General features: G+C 55.4%; 3 protein-coding genes across 9 annotated transcripts in view; all 3 read right to left on the bottom strand.

The window, feature by feature from the left end:
• Positions 1 to 1,881, bottom strand: part of LOC309884260 (uncharacterized protein) — a 7,541-nt gene extending 5,660 nt beyond the window's left edge. The window contains exon 1 of the mRNA XM_082773038.1: positions 1,320 to 1,881. Within this exon, the coding sequence (XP_082629164.1) occupies positions 1,320 to 1,412 (93 nt within the window). The 5' untranslated portion in view covers positions 1,413 to 1,881. The remainder of the gene's footprint in view (positions 1 to 1,319) is intronic.
• Positions 1,882 to 4,941: 3,060 nt separating this feature from the next.
• LOC309884373 (uncharacterized protein) lies at positions 4,942 to 14,850 on the bottom strand. Of its 7 annotated transcripts, none has more exons than XM_082773275.1 (7): positions 14,289 to 14,847; positions 12,254 to 12,407; positions 11,313 to 11,474; positions 10,452 to 10,541; positions 7,642 to 10,092; positions 7,028 to 7,217; positions 4,942 to 6,766 (listed from the first exon to the last, which is right to left on the bottom strand). In XM_082773275.1, the coding sequence occupies exons 6-7, from the start codon at positions 7,199 to 7,201 to the stop codon at positions 5,192 to 5,194; spliced, it is 1,749 nt and encodes a 582-aa protein (XP_082629401.1). In that variant the 5' UTR covers positions 7,202 to 7,217; positions 7,642 to 10,092; positions 10,452 to 10,541; positions 11,313 to 11,474; positions 12,254 to 12,407; positions 14,289 to 14,847; the 3' UTR covers positions 4,942 to 5,191. The 7 variants fall into 7 exon arrangements, with proteins under 7 accessions (XP_082629401.1, XP_082629403.1, XP_082629402.1 ...); XM_082773277.1 differs by having other exon boundaries at positions 7,020 to 7,217; XM_082773276.1 differs by having other exon boundaries at positions 7,745 to 10,092; positions 14,289 to 14,846.
• A 3,060-nt stretch (positions 14,851 to 17,910) lies between these two features.
• LOC309884480 (uncharacterized protein) lies at positions 17,911 to 20,347 on the bottom strand. Its single transcript, XM_082773471.1, has 2 exons — positions 19,989 to 20,347; positions 17,911 to 19,735 (listed from the first exon to the last, which is right to left on the bottom strand). Exon 2 carries the CDS (start codon positions 19,238 to 19,240, stop codon positions 18,161 to 18,163), a length of 1,080 nt encoding a protein of 359 aa, XP_082629597.1. The 5' UTR covers positions 19,241 to 19,735; positions 19,989 to 20,347; the 3' UTR covers positions 17,911 to 18,160.
• Between the last annotated feature and the right edge of the window lie 149 nt (positions 20,348 to 20,496).

Consider the following 20,496-nt stretch of genomic DNA (forward strand, 5'->3'; position numbering starts at 1 on the left):
GGTATCTAGCAAGTTTTCAGATCACAAAAACAGACAGCTCTCCTCACCGAGCTTTATTTCCCCCCACCCTCCCCAAAACACACAGCTTTAGAGAAAACCACGTCAAACTTACAGGCCAAGGCCTGCATTTCCCAAAACAGCCAAGTAATTCAAGACTTTCCTTTGGGTCATTTTAATGCCACGAGAAAAAGGAACATTCAGTCGCTGTTAAGTGCAAAGACCAAAAAACACCAGGCCCTGAACGTAGGCTTGCTTTCGTGGTAACTTTTCATTCACCTGCCCCGGAGCCTTTTTGTTTTTTTTTGTTTTTTTTTTTTTTTTTTTTTTTCCTGGACAATACCAATCAGGAATTAACATATGACAGCTGACAAGCTCCCCAAGCACTGTCAAGATACCTGGGATACTCATCATCAAGCAGAAATACATCCAACTGCTTTGGTGTTCTCCTACAGGCACAATGCGCTCCATATTCCAAAGACAGATTTCTACAATCTTTAGAAAACCCATTTGGCCGATTCAATGCTTACTACTTAGCCCATGACTACTACAACAGCTACAGATCTTGTTGAGTAACAGCACAGGGCCAGCCACGCCAAACCTCACCGAGTCAATGGACATGCAGCACCAACAGCCCCAGCTGCCAAACCGCTGGGAGAACAGACTACGTCCGTCTTGGCAACTAAAGCTCTAGAGCCGGCCTCTAACCCACACAGTGGACTGGCACGCACAGACCAGCAGCCTCACCAAAACAAGCTGCCCTTGGGCTGCAAGCGTGCAGCACGGCACCAAAGCAGCCCCGAGCACTGCTACGCATCCCTCTCCTTCCCAGCCAGGCTCCAACACGGCACACGGGACACGGGCGCGACGGAAAGGGCCACAACACGACTCCTGCGCGGACACCACCAAGGTCCTCCCGGGAGCCCGATGCTCCAGAGCACCAAGAAGAGGCACAGCTGCCTTCGCGGGCCGGCTCTCCCCAAAGACCCGGCTCGGCTGCAGGCACAGAAGCTGCCAGGGACAGACACCGCGCCCCTGAGCCCCCAAAGCGGCCACTTCGGAGAGCAGCCGGACAAGGGCCTACACAAGGAACATACCGGGGTGCTCCGGCCGGGCCAGCAGCGACGTGGCCGAAGCCGGGCGCAGCGGGGCCGGGCAGCCGCCGCCCCGCTCCCCAGCCCACCCCCGGGCCGCTCCGCTCCGCTCCCCTCCCAGCCGCGGCACGACCGGCCCCAGAGCCGCCCCGCTCCCCTCAGCACCCCGCCCCGGCCCGGCCAGGCCCCGGCCCGGCCAGGCCCCGGCCCCCGCGCCCTGACACCCACTCGGCCCGTGCTGGTGTCGGCGGCGGCGCGGAGCAGGGCGCAGAGCAGCAGGGAGCCCGCCGCAGCCAGGCCCCGGCACCGCCTCGGCGCCATGGCAGCGCGGCGGGCCTCCGGCCAGCGCTCCGGGCCGGCGGCTCGGGCTGCGGCTGCGCGGGGAGGCCGCAACTGAAAGGCGGCGGCCGGGGCTACGCCTCTTCCTCCGCGGGGCCGGGGCAGGCGGCGGGGCTGCCGCGGGGGCCCGCCCCGGGTCCCGGTGCCGGTGCCGGCAGGCAGGGGAGGGTGCAGAGGAGGCGGCGGCCGCCGGGTGTTGGTCTGCAGCACCGAAGCTGCTGCAGGAGGAGCCAGGTCTTCCTCTGCCGCCTCCTCGGCGAACGGGCTTGTTGCCCGCTGTTGGAGATGGTGTCAATGAAGTCTCGGCTCAGTCTGAATTTTGTAATATTTACACTGCTAAAAGGTATAAAAGGCAAGGAAACAGCGCTGGGCGTGCGGGGAGTCCACGCTCCAGCAACACGCACACACGAACATCAGACACTCTGAGTACACAGAACATTGCTCCTTCCTACGAAAGCCGAGTATGCCTAGACATACGTACAATCGGGAAGGGTAACGTGAGGAAAGTTTTAACAATTCGTGTCAATAAAGAACAGTCCTGTCTGCCTCTGGGTCCTGCACTGGCAATTGAATTCTTGAACCACAGATGCGGTGTGTCCCAGTCTCCCCCTCATTCTAGTCAATTTCTCAAGTCTTCAGGAAATACTCCTCAAAGTTATGAACCTGTTTGCCTTTGTTATTCCGGACCTCTATTTCCAACAGTTACAGCCTTTTTTTGTTGTCTTCTTCGAGATTAACTTAACACTGCTATAGGTGTGAGTGTCCCCGTGAATGGCTGGTGAGGAATGTTTTAATAAGAAAGCCATTTGTGTTTGTAGGAAGTCTTTGACGTCTGGGGGTTTCAGAACAACTGATAACAACTAGTGACTGTTATGGGATACTATGCAAGCCTCTGATACCTGGCCAGGTGGCCAAGAGATTAAGAAGAAGAAAAAAAAGAAGCTGAAGGACGGCTAGGAGACGAGACCTGCAGGGGATGCTGTATAAACTTGACACGGTGCCAAGGAGTACAAAGGGGAAGGACAAGAAAAAAACTTGGAGAGGAAGACTACGAGCCTTCAGCATGGAAGACCCCTAGAGACCCCCAGAGGGACCACCGGAGACTGATGCGCATGCTCCAGTAGGAGGGACTGGACCCCGGGAGCTAATTATAATAACCTGTTTTTTTAGAAGTCGTAATGAATATGTGTCAGTCTAGGAGCATAAGAATCAGCTACTTGATGTAACTGGCGTGCGTCCTGGTGGAGCGGAGACTCCCGGTGCACCCAGCGCTGTTTGCTTACCTCTATTCTTTTACTGAATCCTATTTTTTTATTTAATCCTATTTTGAAGACTGAGCCATTTCTAAGAGTAACAAACCATCCTTTAAGTTCCATGACATTACAGTCTCCATTTTCCACTCCTTTTCAACAATAAGGCCTGCTTTAAGCTGTCAAGCAACTCGGCCTTCGGGCCTTATGTATCCCGTTCTTCCCGGATCGAAGCAAAGCATCGGCATCTCCTTGTGAAGGCCAAGAGGCCTGGGTCAGAAGGCACGTCCAGGTCAGCAGGGGGCGAAACAGCAAAGGCCTGAGATGGCTGTAGCAGCAGAGGGGCCGATGGCATAGCAGTCGGATCAGTAAAGGAGCCCGCAGCTCCCTCACTGTCTGGCAAGCCACACCTTTGTGATTGTGGCTCCACAGGGCTCTTTAAGGCCTCAGAGACTGCTCGCCAGGTGCCGAGCAATCCCACTGCAACCTTGTCATTTTCAGTTGCAGTCCCACACCTTGACATTAATTTGGTCCCATGTTTCAGGATCATGAACAGTCCGATTGTTAAGAAGGAGAATAAGTTGTAAGGTTTTGGCCATTTGCCGAGGCGATGGGCTCCAGTGCAGACGCGTTCTGCAGCGGAGCGGGGGATCGGGCGAGGCAGGGCTAAATTTTCCGGCATCGAGCCTACTTGAGGGAGCCGCCAGGACCCGGCAGCCCTCGTGAGGGAGGCTGATGAGGCATAGGCGCAGCCAGCAGCGTCAGCGGCGGGCTATTTAAATCGGGCACCACCGCCATTTCACTGCCATTTGCCGAGGCTATCGACTCCGGGGCAGACGCGTTCTGCAGCGGAGCAGGGGATCGGGCCAGGCAGGGCTAATTTTTCCGGCATCGAGCCTACTTGAGGGAGCCATGGCATGGCACATGGCGTGGCGCGGCAGTTGACGCGGCAGTTGGCGCAGGCAGGGCGAGCAGGAAGGGCAGAGCGCTCCCCCCTGCCCATACGAACACCTCCTGTAACGACAGCCATTAGCTAGGCGATAATGGTCTCCACCAGGCACGGTGCGCTCTCCAGAAAGTCGGTACACACCCAGACCGACTGCCCGTTCAAAAAGGCAGCAGTTCAGGTCACCGGCTGCAGGGAGTGTCTGAGCCTGTTCCTGCCATCGGCGGGAGGCAGAGAAACTGCGTGCCTGAGGTGTGAGCAGGTGGATGACCTGGTCCGCATGGTGGCGGAGCTCGAGGAGGAGCTGGAGAGGTTGAGGGACATCAGGGAGTGTGAGTGGGAGATAGACTGGTGGAGCGACTCCCTGCGGGGCCTCAAGGAAAGGTACCGGTGTGAGACACCCCAAATGAGGGTGGACCCCCTGCCCTGTCGCCGTCGGGCAGAGGGAGGGGATCTGGGAGTTGAGGAGGAATGGAAACTGGTCCCTGCTTGACATCGCAGGCGATGGCCTCCCCTTCCGGCCCCACCTTCCCAGGCGCCCTTACGCAAGAGGTTTGAGGCCCTGGAGCTTGAGAGACCGGTGGGTGAGGAAGAGGTAGCAAGAGTACCCAGGAGGATGCCTAGGGCGAGGAGGTCGACTCCACGCCTCAGGACTGCCTCCACCAAGAAAGACAGAAGAGTTATTGTTGTGGGAGACTCTCTTCTCAGGGGAACAGAGGGTCCTATTTGTCGGCCTGACCCTACCCGTAGGGAAGTCTGCTGCCTCCCTGGGGCCAAGGTCAGGGATGTTGCCAGGATGCTTCCCAACCTGGTTCGCCCCTCTGACTATTACCCTCTTTTGATAGTCCAGGCAGGTAGTGATGACATTGAAGAGAGAAGCCTGAAGGCTATCAAACGAGACTGGGGGATGATCACCTCCCTGCTCCTGCTGGCTACGCTATTGCTAATACAGGCCGGGATGCCATTGGCCTTCTTGGCCACCTGAGCACACTGCCGGCTCATGTTCAGCCAAGCATCGATCAACACTCCCAGGTCCCTTTCCTCTTCACAGTCTTCTAGCCACTCTGCCCCAAGCCTATGGCACTGCAGGGGGTCATTGTGGCCGAAGTGCAAGACCTGGCACTTGGCCTTGTTAAGCCTCATCCCATAGCCCCCACTCCCATGTTCCCCTGAGCCACTTGGGGGCAGGGTGGATGTAGAAGTGGGTGGAAGGGAGAAGGTGATTTTAGTTTGCTTTTAGTATCTCACTGCTCTAGCCCCTTTTAATAGGTAATGAATTATATTAATCTCCCTATGCTGAGTCTGTTTTGCCCGTGATGCTAATTGGTGAGTGGTCTCCCTGTCCTTATCGCAACCCTCGAGCCCGTTTTATCCTATTTCCTCCCCCTTTCTGCTTGAGGAGGGCGAGTGAGAGAGTGCTCGTGCTGGAGTTCAGCTGCCCAGCTGGGTGACACCACCACACGGTGTAGGGAAAAGCCCCAAGCACAGCACGGCCTGCCTTGAAGAAATGGAGGCACAAGCAAGCACTTGGATGTGACCTCTTTATTTTCTGCTTCCGCCTCAGGCTACTGAGGCTTGAATGGGATCGGTCTGACACGCACGCGTAGGCTCCGTGCTCTGCTCTGGACATGGTGCTTCACAACAGATGGAGGAGCCGGCTGCCTGAGAAACTGTGGGCCCGTGGGAGGGATGGTGCCTGTGGTGCTGTCGGACCTCAGCTGGGTCTGGAATTGCCCTGTTGGGGCAGAAGAACCTGCCAGGGGAGCACCTTGCTCAGAGCCTCTTTGGAGGTGCTCCGAGGGACAGCTCTCCTTCGCATTGCTTGGCACGGGCTGTTTGCTGACACGCCTTCCCAAGCTCTTCTCCAGCTTCTGTGCAGTTGCGGACTGAGAGCTCTGCTCCGATAAGGAGCGTGTCATCCCGCTTGCCACGGTTTTGCTGTTTGAAGTGGCTTCTAAGGCCTTTGCTTTCATTTCCCTCTCCATCTTGTCCTTCACTTCTTCAATCACATTAAGGACGATGGTTCTGGCATAGGCCTGCAGTTCTGCGTGCAGACGCTGAACTTCGGAGACAGCCTTTTGGATGCTCTCCCTCACAATCCTGCGACTCAGGCGTGAGACCTCATCGGTGTCTGGCACTGGTGGGATCATGGGCAGCCTGTCTCTCGGCCTTGCTTCTGGGCTCTGCTCTTCTGGTCCTCTTTGTAGTCCCCGTCCTTCCCTCATGCCCTCCCTTGAGAGAGGCACCTGGGATGGCTGTGCCTGCCTGTTAGAGGGACCAACAGTGGGAAGTGCCACGATTTCAGAATAGTTGCAGTTGAAGTCTTGCTCAAACCGGGAAGCCACGAAGGATTCCAAAGTGTCGCAGACACTTCCAACAGCTTCTTTGGTGACCTTGTCAAGGGAAGCCTGTGAGAATGCTCCCCCAAGGGCTTCCCTCGGTTTCTTTTCTTCTGGCTTCCCCACTTGGGACGCTCTCCTGGCCAAGGGCTGCTCCTTCTGCCTGGCTTCTGGCCTTGGCTCAGATGCACTGGGCGTGCCAGGTTCCCAGGACTTCTCAATGACCTTCATCACGCTCGCTACAACTTTCTTAGCCAGAAGTGCAATTTGCTGCTCTTTGTCAAGAGGAGATGTCTCTGAAGGCATCTCGCTTTCAGCACTTGCACACGGTCTTTCTTGGATCCCATGGGGAGACCTCTTGAAGATGCAGACAGACTGGTCCAGTGCCTGCACCCTCTCAAACACTTGCCGCACCACAGCCCGAGCCACCTCTTCAATCCTCTGGTTTTCTCGAGCAGCCTGTTCTTCCGAGGCAGCTTTGAATACACCGTCTGCGGGGACGGGTGTCTTTCTCTCGGACTCCCTCACAGGAAGGATGCTGCCAGGGAGCTTGGCATCTTCCCTGCCCAACTCAACGCTGGAGGGAGTCACTTTCAGCCTTCTGCGCTGGCCAGAGTGGAAACAGTTTCTTCTGCTTTTGCAGGAAGGTGGGCCAGCTGGTTTTTGAGGCTGCAGTAGGCTGCCTTTCTCTTTCGTGACCAAGTACACGTTATTAGAGGAGCTCTGGCGAGAACAGTCACTCCCTGCCATCTGTCTTACTTCAAGTTTCTTTAACTTGGCGAGCTGTTGCTGAAGCTTTTCCTGAAAGGGAACAGCAGGTTTTAGCTCACTCTTGCCTCAGAAATGCCTCACGTCCCTGCATGCTGAGGTTTCATGCCACCCAGGCCAGCGCCCTTCTTCTGCCACGCAACGAGGGCTGAAGAGAAGGGCTTCCCTCAGGGCTCTGTGTGCTTGCAAGTGGCTTTCCTGATCCACCCCTCCCTACACACACGCCTCCCCCCTCCTCCAGTAGCTTGCGCTAGCTGAGCTTGGGGTTGGCTCGTCCTTTCCCTACCACAACACCTGGCCCTCCAGCACAGCCCTCACATCTTCTGCATTCCCCGCCTCCCTCAGATCCAACAAGGAAACTGGGAACTGGGATCCCAGAGAATTGTTGCATAGTGGCCACTGCAGACTGCACAGCTTTTCCCCCCTGCAAGGCGGACATCTGGCTGTCACATGGAAGCAAGTAGCCATAAGTTTTTAACCAACCCTGAAAAAGAAAGAAACAGATCATAAGTTTCTGCCATCTTCAGCTTGCAACTTCACACGTTACAACGTCTCTTCAAAAGAAAGCCCATTCCATTTAACCACCTCTCTTTAGCAGTTAGGATTCGTAACGCTGACTGAACTCCAGGAAGACCCAGCTTCATATCTGCTGTCCTAACTGGATGATACAGGCCTGCTGATTCAAAATGGCCAGCAGCCCCACTGAATAGAACGGAGCCTTTTTATTTTTTTTTTTCCTATAGCAATCGCTTCGGTCCTTCGCCGGCCAAGTCCCTCGTGAGAGATTGGAACCGCAGTTAGAAGACCTCCACACTCGCTTCGGAACTAAGTTCTGTCTCAGTCACACTCTTACACACACAGGCAACCGAATCCCACCCAACCAAACAGTATACTCCTTAAACACTTACGACTCCATCGTCTTCGTTCGGATCTTCGCGCGCAGAATTACGGGCAAAATACAGTGCTGCAGCCGGCAAGGGAGCTCACAACAAAATAAAATTCTTTGCTTACCTTTATTCTGGTTCAAGATGGCATGAGTCCTGACCTGACTCGAACAGGAGCCACCAAACGGTGGGGCGCCTCTCCTAGATCGAAGCAGAATTCAGGAACCAAAGCCATCCCGGACGAGCCCCCAATTGTTATAAACGACCGAGTCCCAAATAGGGTTGCAATCAAAGTTTACAAGTTATGAAACCAATAGAGGTAAGCAAACAGCGCTGGGTGCGCCGGGAGTCTCTGCTCCACCAAGACGCACACCTCACCCCCGCCAGAGTCCCCCTTTTATAGCTCGGTTGTTCCGGGTGTACGTGGCATATCCTGGTATGCCCTGCGGTTGCACGTACTGTTGCTAGCGGGTCGTCTCGGACCCCCTGGTGCTCGTGAGGATGAAGGCCGTAGTCTCCCTCTGCGTTGTGGGTTGCGATCTTGCTGAGCAAGCACTATACCTGTTCTTATCAGGATGGTCAGCTGGAAACTTTCCAGCTATACAGGGTTGTCACAGCCCCCACAAGCTTCCCCACCGGTTTCATTAACAAACTTATTATACAATATTGGTTACAATATTTCGTAGCAACTGTCCAGGCGCTTCTTGACCACCACCTGGGAAGGTGACTCCACCACCGCCCTGGGCAGGCCGTGCCAGTGCCTGACTATTCTCGGAGAGAAAAAGATTTTCCGGATCCCTAGTCTAAATCTCCCCAGGTGCAACTTGTGGCCATTCCCTCTAGTCCTATCCCTAGTCATCTGCAAGAAGAGGCTGACCCCCTCCTCATCACAACCTCACTTCAGGAAGCTGGAGAGTGCAATGAGGTCTCCCCTGAGCCTCCACTTCTCCAGACTAAACAATCCCAGCTTCCTCAGCCGCTCCTCATCAGACTTGCGCTCTCCCTATGCTGAGTCTGTTTTGCCCGTGATGCTAATTGGTGAGTGGTCTCCCTGTCCTTATCGCAACCCTCGAGCCCGTTTTATCCTATTTCCTCCCCCTTTCTGCTTGAGGAGGGCGAGTGAGAGAGTGCTCGTGCTGGAGTTCAGCTGCCCAGCTGGGTGACACCACCACACGGTGTAGGGAAAAGCCCCAAGCACAGCACGGCCTGCCTTGAAGAAATGGAGGCACAAGCAAGCACTTGGATGTGACCTCTTTATTTTCTGCTTCCGCCTCAGGCTACTGAGGCTTGAATGGGATCGGTCTGACACGCACGCGTAGGCTCCGTGCTCTGCTCTGGACATGGTGCTTCACAACAGATGGAGGAGCCGGCTGCCTGAGAAACTGTGGGCCCGTGGGAGGGATGGTGCCTGTGGTGCTGTCGGACCTCAGCTGGGTCTGGAATTCCCCTGTGGGGGCAGAAGAACCTGCCAGGGGAGCACCTTGCTCACAGCCTCTTTTTTGGAGGTGCTCCGAGGGACAGCTCTCCTTCCCGTTTCTTGGGACAGGCTGCTGGCTGACATGCCTTCCCAAGTTTTTCTTCAGCTTTCATGCAGCGGCAGACTGAGAGCTCTGCCTGTTAGTTGGATCGACAGTGGGAAGTGCCACGATTTCAAAATACTTGCAGTTGATGTCTTGCTCAAACCGGGAAGCCACGAAGGGTTCCAAAGTGTCGCAGACACTTCCAAGAGCTCCTTTGGTGACCTTGTCAAGGGAAGCCTGTGAGAATGCTCCCCCAAGGGCTTCCCTCGGTTTCTTTTCTTTTGGCTTCCCCACTTGGGACGCTCTCCTGGCCAAGGGCTGCTCCTTCTGCCTGGCTTCTGGCCTTGGCTCAGATGCACTGGGCGTGCCAGGTTCCCAGGACTTCTCAATGACCTTCATCACGCTCGCTACAACTTTCTTAGCCAGAAGTGCAATTTGCTGCTCTTTGTCAAGAGGAGATGCCTCTGAAGGCATCTCGCTTTCAGCACTTGCACACGGTCTTTCTTGGATCCCATGGGGAGACCTCTTGAAGATGCAGACAGACTGGTCCAGTGCCTGCACCCTCTCAAACACTTGCTGCACCACAGCCCGAGCCACCTCTTCAATCCTCTGGTTTTCTCGTGCAGCCAGTTCTTCCGAGGCAGCTTTGAATACACCGTCTGCGGGGATGGATGACTATCTGACTCCCTCACAGGATGGATGCTGCCAGGGAGCTTGGCATCTTCCCTGCCAAACTCAACGCTGGAGGGAGTCACTTTCAGCCCTCTGTAGTGGCCAGATTCGAGAAAGTTTCTTCTGCTTTTGCAGGAAGGTGGGCCAGCTGGTTTTTGAGGCTGCAGTAGGCTGCCTTTCTCTTTCGTGACCAAGTACACGTTATTAGAGGAGCTCTGGCGAGAACGGTCACTCCCTGCCATCAGTCTTGCGTCAAGTTGCCGAGCTGTTGCTGAAGCTTTTCCTGAAAGGGAACAGCAGGTTTTAGCTCACTCTTGCCTCAGAAATGCCTCACGTCCCTGCATGCTGAGGTTTCATGCCACCCAGGCCAGCGCCCTGCTTCTGCCATGCAACGAGGGCTGAAGAGAAGGGCTTCCCTCAGGGCTCTGTGTGCTTGTAAGTCGCTTTCCTGATCTAACATCGCCCCCCCAATAGCTTGCGCTAGCTGAGCTTGGGGCTGGCTCGTCCTTTCCCTACCACAACACCTGGCCCTCCAGCACAGCCCTCACATCTTCTGCATTCCCCGCCTCCCTCAGATCCAACAAGGAAAGCCCCAGCCTTCTGTACCGTGCCACTGACACGTGTCTGCTGAGCTTTGCCTACCTCTTCTTGCCTCCTGGTTTTCTCTGCTTCCAGCTTGAGCGTGGTCACATACTGCCTGGACTCATTGAACTCCTTCAGAGAGCAGACCACCTATGGAGAGACAAAGGCAGAAAGCTCCCGAGAACTGTCGAGGTAGCTCCGAGCTTTCCTCAAACACCCCCAGGGACCGTGACTCCACCACTCCCCTGGGCAACCCCTTCCAAGGCCCGACTACTCTTTCTCAGAAGAAACGGCTCCTACTTTTCAACCTAAACGTCCCCGGCGCAACTTGAGCCCATTCCCTCTAGTCCTATCCCTAGTCATCTGCAAGAAGAGGCTGAGCCCCAGCTCCCCACAATTTCCTTGATGGCAGTTGTAGACAGCAAGAAGGTCTCCCCTGAGCCTCCTCTTCTCCTCACTAAACAACCCCAGCTCCCTCAGCTGCTCCTCAGAGGACTTTTCTTCCAGGCCCTTCACCAGCTTCGTAGCCCTTCTCCGCACAAGTTCCTCGATGCCCTTCTTGTCCTGAGGGGCCCAAACCTGAACACAGCACTCGAGGTGCAGCCTCTCCAGAGCACAGTGCAGGGGGGGACCATCATCTCCCTGCTCCTGCTGGCTACACTATTCCTGAGACAAGCCAGGATGCTGTTGGCCTTCTTGGCCACCTGGCCACGCTGCCGGCTCACGTTGAGGCAAGCATCAATCAGCACCCCCAGATCCTTGCCTCTGCACAGCTTTTCAGCCACTCTGCCCCAAGCCTGTAGCGCTGCACGCGGTTCTTGAGGCCAAAGCGCAGGAATCGGCACTTCGCCGTGTTAAACCTCATCCCATTGGCCTCTGCCAGAGGAGACCTGTGCTGGTCAGCGCAACGCCCAAACCTACTTTGCCACTGCTGGTGATGAAGCCCTTGCTCTTCAGGCTCTGCAGGCTGTCTTTGCGATTGTAGTAGGCCTGCAGATGCGGGTCGTGCAGGCAGTTGTACTCTGTGCGCAGTAGGCGACAATATGGATCTTCCAGATGAAACTGAGCGGAAGGCTGGTGCAGCTGCAAGAGAGGTGGTCCAGAGTGTGAATGGGGCAGGAGAAAGCAGCAGAGAGACAAAGGCACTTCCAAGCTCCTCATGCACACGGGCTAGCCTTTGCCAGCCTCTGCGCTAGAGCTTTCTGATTCCGGCCTTACTTCCCGGCTGGACCTTCCTTCGGAAGCCATCAAAAACACCCCCACCAGGCCTGGGCTGAGGGTCCGGCCTGGGCTGGGCAGAGAAGGCCAAACCCCACCAGCAAGCTACAAAAAACATACAGCACAGAACACCTAATGTCCAGCAAACATCAACTAAGCAACAGCTGAGTGGTCTTGACTGTCCTCATTAGACTGCTGCAACTCTCTTCAGCTCCAAACTGCAGCTCTCCACAGGCAGCAGCTATGCAGATCCACAACTCCCATTAATTAAGAAATACTACATCAGAAATCATTTCTCAAGTCAGAGCTTTACCTACATGCAGACAGAGACAGCAATCAATAAAACCCTTGATGTTCGCTGCCTTCAGAAACTCACAGCACTCCCGTTTCACCTTTCACTGTTCAGCAACAGGAATGACATTTAACAAGAGCTTCTCACGCGTGCAAACAATCTTGACAAGAGGAGCGAGATGGAGTTGTCCACGTGTGTTCGTTAGGGACGCCTTTTCACAAACACCAAGACTTCTCTGACTGGCCTGAGACAGTGAAATCTATCCCTTTGGAGGACCTCTGGCTCCTGGAATAACTACCCAGCTAATAGACAAGGCTTTGAGCATGGAAAGACAAAATTAGCCTAGGATCACCTTACTCCACAGTTGTCTGGTCCAAAACGCCCGTTACTGGGATCCCAGAGAATTGTTGCATAGTGGCCACTGCAGACTGCACAGCTTTTCCCCCCTGCAAGGCGGACATCTGGCTGTCACATGGAAGCAAGTAGCCATAAGTTTTTAACCAACCCTGAAAAAGAAAGAAACAGATCGTAAGTTTCTGCCATCTTCAGCTTGCAACTTCACACCTTACAACGTTTCTTCAAAAGACAGCCCATTCCATTTAACCACCTCTCTTTAGCAGTTAGGATTCGTAACGCTGACTGAACTCCAGGAAGACCCAGCTTCCTATCTGCTGTCCTACCTGGATGATACAGGCCTGCTGCTTAAAAACGGCCAGCAGCCCCACTGAATAGAACCGGGGCAGACATAGCTCTTTGGTACAACACAAATGCCAAAGAACCTCCATTCTTTGCACAGGCTGAGCTCCTCTCTTGGTCCTCCCGTGCACCCTATCCCCAGGCCATCACAAGCTTTCTCAGCCCCCACAGCAATACGCTCCAAAGAACCCACTGCCCACCTACTGCTGCTTCTGGACCAGCGCTCCAAGCAGACGGCTTAACAGGCCTGGACAATTCCCCGCAAACACAAGTTCAGCTTTATGTTTGCACCAGACACAGAAGGCATTTCTTACAAAAACAAGCTCAGCATTTACATAGACCCTTACTAGGTGGGCTCTTCCTTGAATACCAGGTATCTAGCAAGTTTTCAGATCACAAAAACAGACAGCTCTCCTCACCGAGCTTTATTTCCCCCCACCCTCCCCAAAACACACAGCTTTAGAGAAAACCACGTCAAACTTACAGGCCAAGGCCTGCATTTCCCAAAACAGCCAAGTAATTCAAGACTTTCCTTTGGGTCATTTTAATGCCACGAGAAAAAGGAACATTCAGTCGCTGTTAAGTGCAAAGACCAAAAAACACCAGGCCCTGAACGTAGGCTTGCTTTCGTGGTAACTTTTCATTCACCTGCCCCGGAGCCTTTTTGTTTTTTTTTGTTTTTTTTGTTTTTTTTTTTTTTCCTGGACAATACCAATCAGGAATTAACATATGACAGCTGACAAGCTCCCCAAGCACTGTCAAGATACCTGGGATACTCATCATCAAGCAGAAATACATCCAACTGCTTTGGTGTTCTCCTACAGGCACAATGCGCTCCATATTCCAAAGACAGATTTCTACAATCTTTAGAAAACCCATTTGGCCGATTCAATGCTTACTACTTAGCCCATGACTACTACAACAGCTACAGATCTTGTTGAGTAACAGCACAGGGCCAGCCACGCCAAACCTCACCGAGTCAATGGACATGCAGCACCAACAGCCCCAGCTGCCAAACCGCTGGGAGAACAGACTACGTCCGTCTTGGCAACTAAAGCTCTAGAGCCGGCCTCTAACCCACACAGTGGACTGGCACGCACAGACCAGCAGCCTCACCAAAACAAGCTGCCCTTGGGCTGCAAGCGTGCAGCACGGCACCAAAGCAGCCCCGAGCACTGCTACGCATCCCTCTCCTTCCCAGCCAGGCTCCAACACGGCACACGGGACACGGGCGCGACGGAAAGGGCCACAACACGACTCCTGCGCGGACACCACCAAGGTCCTCCCGGGAGCCCGATGCTCCAGAGCACCAAGAAGAGGCACAGCTGCCTTCGCGGGCCGGCTCTCCCCAAAGACCCGGCTCGGCTGCAGGCACAGAAGCTGCCAGGGACAGACACCGCGCCCCTGAGCCCCCAAAGCGGCCACTTCGGAGAGCAGCCGGACAAGGGCCTACACAAGGAACATACCGGGGTGCTCCGGCCGGGCCAGCAGCGACGTGGCCGAAGCCGGGCGCAGCGGGGCCGGGCAGCCGCCGCCCCGCTCCCCAGCCCACCCCCGGGCCGCTCCGCTCCGCTCCCCTCCCAGCCGCGGCACGACCGGCCCCAGAGCCGCCCCGCTCCCCTCAGCACCCCGCCCCGGCCCGGCCAGGCCCCGGCCCGGCCAGGCCCCGGCCCCCGCGCCCTGACACCCACTCGGCCCGTGCTGGTGTCGGCGGCGGCGCGGAGCAGGGCGCAGAGCAGCAGGGAGCCCGCCGCAGCCAGGCCCCGGCACCGCCTCGGCGCCATGGCAGCGCGGCGGGCCTCCGGCCAGCGCTCCGGGCCGGCGGCTCGGGCTGCGGCTGCGCGGGGAGGCCGCAACTGAAAGGCGGCGGCCGGGGCTACGCCTCTTCCTCCGCGGGGCCGGGGCAGGCGGCGGGGCTGCCGCGGGGGCCCGCCCCGGGTCCCGGTGCCGGTGCCGGCAGGCAGGGGAGGGTGCAGAGGAGGCGGCGGCCGCCGGGTGTTGGTCTGCAGCACCGAAGCTGCTGCAGGAGGAGCCAGGTCTTCCTCTGCCGCCTCCTCGGCGAACGGGCTTGTTGCCCGCTGTTGGAGATGGTGTCAATGAAGTCTCGGCTCAGTCTGAATTTTGTAATATTTACACTGCTAAAAGGTATAAAAGGCAAGGAAACAGCGCTGGGCGTGCGGGGAGTCCACGCTCCAGCAACACGCACACACGAACATCAGACACTCTGAGTACACAGAACATTGCTCCTTCCTACGAAAGCCGAGTATGCCTAGACATACGTACAATCGGGAAGGGTAACGTGAGGAAAGTTTTAACAATTCGTGTCAATAAAGAACAGTCCTGTCTGCCTCTGGGTCCTGCACTGGCAATTGAATTCTTGAACCACAGATGCGGTGTGTCCCAGTCTCCCCCTCATTCTAGTCAATTTCTCAAGTCTTCAGGAAATACTCCTCAAAGTTATGAACCTGTTTGCCTTTGTTATTCCGGACCTCTATTTCCAACAGTTACAGCCTTTTTTTGTTGTCTTCTTCGAGATTAACTTAACACTGCTATAGGTGTGAGTGTCCCCGTGAATGGCTGGTGAGGAATGTTTTAATAAGAAAGCCATTTGTGTTTGTAGGAAGTCTTTGACGTCTGGGGGTTTCAGAACAACTGATAACAACTAGTGACTGTTATGGGATACTATGCAAGCCTCTGATACCTGGCCAGGTGGCCAAGAGATTAAGAAGAAGAAAAAAAAGAAGCTGAAGGACGGCTAGGAGACGAGACCTGCAGGGGATGCTGTATAAACTTGACACGGTGCCAAGGAGTACAAAGGGGAAGGACAAGAAAAAAACTTGGAGAGGAAGACTACGAGCCTTCAGCATGGAAGACCCCTAGAGACCCCCAGAGGGACCACCGGAGACTGATGCGCATGCTCCAGTAGGAGGGACTGGACCCCGGGAGCTAGTTATAATAACCTATTTTTTTAGAAGTCGTAATGAATATGTGTCAGTCTAGGAGCATAAGAATCAGCTACTTGATGTAACTGGCGTGCGTCCTGGTGGAGCGGAGACTCCCGGTGCACCCAGCGCTGTTTGCTTACCTCTATTCTTTTACTGAATCCTATTTTTTTATTTAATCCTATTTTGAAGACTGAGCCATTTCTAAGAGTAACAAACCATCCTTTAAGTTCCATGACATTACAGTCTCCATTTTCCACTCCTTTTCAACAATAAGGCCTGCTTTAAGCTGTCAAGCAACTCGGCCTTCGGGCCTTATGTATCCCGTTCTTCCCGGATCGAAGCAAAGCATCGGCATCTCCTTGTGAAGGCCAAGAGGCCTGGGTCAGAAGGCACGTCCAGGTCAGCAGGGGGCGAAACAGCAAAGGCCTGAGATGGCTGTAGCAGCAGAGGGGCCGATGGCATAGCAGTCGGATCAGTAAAGGAGCCCGCAGCTCCCTCACTGTCTGGCAAGCCACACCTTTGTGATTGTGGCTCCACAGGGCTCTTTAAGGCCTCAGAGACTGCTCGCCAGGTGCCGAGCAATCCCACTGCAACCTTGTCATTTTCAGTTGCAGTCCCACACCTTGACATTAATTTGGTCCCATGTTTCAGGATCATGAACAGTCCGATTGTTAAGAAGGAGAATAAGTTGTAAGGTTTTGGCCATTTGCCGAGGCGATGGGCTCCAGTGCAGACGCGTTCTGCAGCGGAGCGGGGGATCGGGCGAGGCAGGGCTAAATTTTCCGGCATCGAGCCTACTTGAGGGAGCCGCCAGGACCCGGCAGCCCTCGTGAGGGAGGCTGATGAGGCATAGGCGCAGCCAGCAGCGTCAGCGGCGGGCTATTTAAATCGGGCACCACCGCCATTTCACTGCCATTTGCCGAGGCTATCGACTCCGGGGCAGACGCGTTCTGCAGCGGAGCAGGGGATCGGGCCAGGCAGGGCTAATTTTTCCGGCATCGAGCCTACTTGAGGGAGCCATGGCATGGCACATGGCGTGGCGCGGCAGTTGACGCGGCAGTTGGCGCAGGCAGGGCGAGCAGGAAGGGCAGAGCGCTCCCCCCTGCCCATACGAACACCTCCTGTAACGACAGCCATTAGCTAGGCGATAATGGTCTCCACCAGGCACGGTGCGCTCTCCAGAAAGTCGGTACACACCCAGACCGACTGCCCGTTCAAAAAGGCAGCAGTTCAGGTCACCGGCTGCAGGGAGTGTCTGAGCCTGTTCCTGCCATCGGCGGGAGGCAGAGAAACTGCGTGCCTGAGGTGTGAGCAGGTGGATGACCTGGTCCGCATGGTGGCGGAGCTCGAGGAGGAGCTGGAGAGGTTGAGGGACATCAGGGAGTGTGAGTGGGAGATAGACTGGTGGAGCGACTCCCTGCGGGGCCTCAAGGAAAGGTACCGGTGTGAGACACCCCAAATGAGGGTGGACCCCCTGCCCTGTCGCCGTCGGGCAGAGGGAGGGGATCTGGGAGTTGAGGAGGAATGGAAACTGGTCCCTGCTTGACATCGCAGGCGATGGCCTCCCCTTCCGGCCCCACCTTCCCAGGCGCCCTTACGCAAGAGGTTTGAGGCCCTGGAGCTTGAGAGACCGGTGGGTGAGGAAGAGGTAGCAAGAGTACCCAGGAGGATGCCTAGGGCGAGGAGGTCGACTCCACGCCTCAGGACTGCCTCCACCAAGAAAGACAGAAGAGTTATTGTTGTGGGAGACTCTCTTCTCAGGGGAACAGAGGGTCCTATTTGTCGGCCTGACCCTACCCGTAGGGAAGTCTGCTGCCTCCCTGGGGCCAAGGTCAGGGATGTTGCCAGGATGCTTCCCAACCTGGTTCGCCCCTCTGACTATTACCCTCTTTTGATAGTCCAGGCAGGTAGTGATGACATTGAAGAGAGAAGCCTGAAGGCTATCAAACGAGACTGGGGGATGATCACCTCCCTGCTCCTGCTGGCTACGCTATTGCTAATACAGGCCGGGATGCCATTGGCCTTCTTGGCCACCTGAGCACACTGCCGGCTCATGTTCAGCCAAGCATCGATCAACACTCCCAGGTCCCTTTCCTCTTCACAGTCTTCTAGCCACTCTGCCCCAAGCCTATGGCACTGCAGGGGGTCATTGTGGCCGAAGTGCAAGACCTGGCACTTGGCCTTGTTAAGCCTCATCCCATAGCCCCCACTCCCATGTTCCCCTGAGCCACTTGGGGGCAGGGTGGATGTAGAAGTGGGTGGAAGGGAGAAGGTGATTTTAGTTTGCTTTTAGTATCTCACTGCTCTAGCCCCTTTTAATAGGTAATGAATTATATTAATCTCCCTATGCTGAGTCTGTTTTGCCCGTGATGCTAATTGGTGAGTGGTCTCCCTGTCCTTATCGCAACCCTCGAGCCCGTTTTATCCTATTTCCTCCCCCTTTCTGCTTGAGGAGGGCGAGTGAGAGAGTGCTCGTGCTGGAGTTCAGCTGCCCAGCTGGGTGACACCACCACACGGTGTAGGGAAAAGCCCCAAGCACAGCACGGCCTGCCTTGAAGAAATGGAGGCACAAGCAAGCACTTGGATGTGACCTCTTTATTTTCTGCTTCCGCCTCAGGCTACTGAGGCTTGAATGGGATCGGTCTGACACGCACGCGTAGGCTCCGTGCTCCGCTCTGGACAGGGTGCTTTGGAACAGATGGAGGAGCCGGCTGCCTGAGAAACTGTGGGCCCGTGGGAGGGATGGTGCCTGTGGTGCTGTCGGACCTCAGCTGGGTCTGGAATTGCCCTGTGGGGGCAGAAGAACCTGCCAGGGGAGCACCTTGCTCAGAGCCTCTTTGGAGGTGCTCCGAGGGACAGCACTCCTTCGCATTGCTTGGCACGGGCTGTTTGCTGACACGCCTTCCCAAGCTCTTCTCCAGCTTCTGTGCAGTCGCGGACTGAGAGCTCTGCTCCGATAAGGAGCGTGTCATCCCGCTTGCCACGGTTTTGCTGTTTGAAGTGGCTTCTAAGGCCTTTGCTTTCATTTCCCTCTCCATCTTGTCCTTCACTTCTTCAATCACATTAAGGACGATGGTTCTGGCATAGGCCTGCAGTTCTGCGTGCAGACGCTGAACTTCGGAGACAGCCTTTTGGATGCTCTCCCTCACAATCCTGCGACTCAGGCGTGAGACCTCATCGGTGTCTGGCACTGGTGGGATCATGGGCAGCCTGTCTCTCGGCCTTGCTTCTGGGCTCTGCTCTTCTGGTCCTCTTTGTAGTCCCCGTCCTTCCCTCATGCCCTCCCTTGAGAGAGGCACCTGGGATGGCTGTGCCTGCCTGTTAGAGGGACCAACAGTGGGAAGTGCCACGATTTCAGAATAGTTGCAGTTGAAGTCTTGCTCAAACCGGGAAGCCACGAAGGATTCCAAAGTGTCGCAGACACTTCCAACAGCTTCTTTGGTGACCTTGTCAAGGGAAGCCTGTGAGAATGCTCCCCCAAGGGCTTCCCTCGGTTTCTTTTCTTCTGGCTTCCCCACTTGGGACGCTCTCCTGGCCAAGGGCTGCTCCTTCTGCCTGGCTTCTGGCCTTGGCTCAGATGCACTGGGCGTGCCAGGTTCCCAGGACTTCTCAATGACCTTCATCACGCTCGCTACAACTTTCTTAGCCAGCAGTGCAATTTGCTGCTCTTTGTCAAGAGGAGATGTCTCTGAAGGCATCTCGCTTTCAGCACTTGCACACGGTCTTTCTTGGATCCCATGGGGAGACCTCTTGAAGATGCAGACAGACTGGTCCAGTGCCTGCACCCTCTCAAACACTTGCCGCACCACAGCCCGAGCCACCTCTTCAATCCTCTGGTTTTCTCGAGCAGCCTGTTCTTCCGAGGCAGCTTTGAATACACCGTCTGCGGGGACGGGTGTCTTTCTCTCGGACTCCCTCACAGGAAGGATGCTGCCAGGGAGCTTGGCATCTTCCCTGCCCAACTAAACGCTGGAGGGAGTCACTTTCAGCCTTCTGCGCTGGCCAGAGTGGAAACAGTTTCTTCTGCTTTTGCAGGAAGGTGGGCCAGCTGGTTTTTGAGGCTGCAGTAGGCTGCCTTTCTCTTTCGTGACCAAGTACACGTTATTAGAGGAGCTCTGGCGAGAACAGTCACTCCCTGCCATCTGTCTTACTTCAAGTTTCTTTAACTTGGCGAGCTGTTGCTGAAGCTTTTCCTGAAAGGGAACAGCAGGTTTTAGCTCACTCTTGCCTCAGAAATGCCTCACGTCCCTGCATGCTGAGGTTTCATGCCACCCAGGCCAGCGCCCTTCTTCTGCCACGCAACGAGGGCTGAAGAGAAGGGCTTCCCTCAGGGCTCTGTGTGCTTGCAAGTGGCTTTCCTGATCCACCCCTCCCTACACACACGCCTCCCCCCTCCTCCAGTAGCTTGCGCTAGCTGAGCTTGGGGTTGGCTCGTCCTTTCCCTACCACAACACCTGGCCCTCCAGCACAGCCCTCACATCTTCTGCATTCCCCGCCTCCCTCAGATCCAACAAGGAAACTGGGAACTGGGATCCCAGAGAATTGTTGCATAGTGGCCACTGCAGACTGCACAGCTTTTCCCCCCTGCAAGGCGGACATCTGGCTGTCACATGGAAGCAAGTAGCCATAAGTTTTTAACCAACCCTGAAAAAGAAAGAAACAGATCATAAGTTTCTGCCATCTTCAGCTTGCAACTTCACACGTTACAACGTCTCTTCAAAAGAAAGCCCATTCCATTTAACCACCTCTCTTTAGCAGTTAGGATTCGTAACGCTGACTGAACTCCAGGAAGACCCAGCTTCATATCTGCTGTCCTAACTGGATGATACAGGCCTGCTGCTTAAAAACGGCCAGCAGCCCCACTGAATAGAACGGAGCCTTTTTATTTTTTTTTTTCCTATAGCAATCGCTTCGGTCCTTCGCCGGCCAAGTCCCTCGTGAGAGATTGGAACCG

Source organism: Aythya marila, assembly GCF_965140915.1.
Source record: "Aythya marila genome assembly, chromosome: 16".
NCBI classification, from domain to species: domain Eukaryota; kingdom Metazoa; phylum Chordata; class Aves; order Anseriformes; family Anatidae; genus Aythya; species Aythya marila.

Bases quoted from the DNA above. Each gene is read 5' to 3' on its own strand.
- LOC309884373 (XM_082773274.1), bottom strand. From the start codon at position 7,241: ATGATCTGTTTCTTTCTTTTTCAGGGTTGGTTAAAAACTTATGGCTAC. The intron at 6,767-7,019 runs GTAGGGAAAGGA...GTTCCCTTTCAG, and splicing joins CTGGAGGGCCAGGTGTTGTG to GAAAAGCTTCAGCAACAGCT.
- LOC309884480 (XM_082773471.1), bottom strand. From the start codon at position 19,240: ATGCCTTCAGAGACATCTCCTCTTGACAAAGAGCAGCAAATTGCACTG.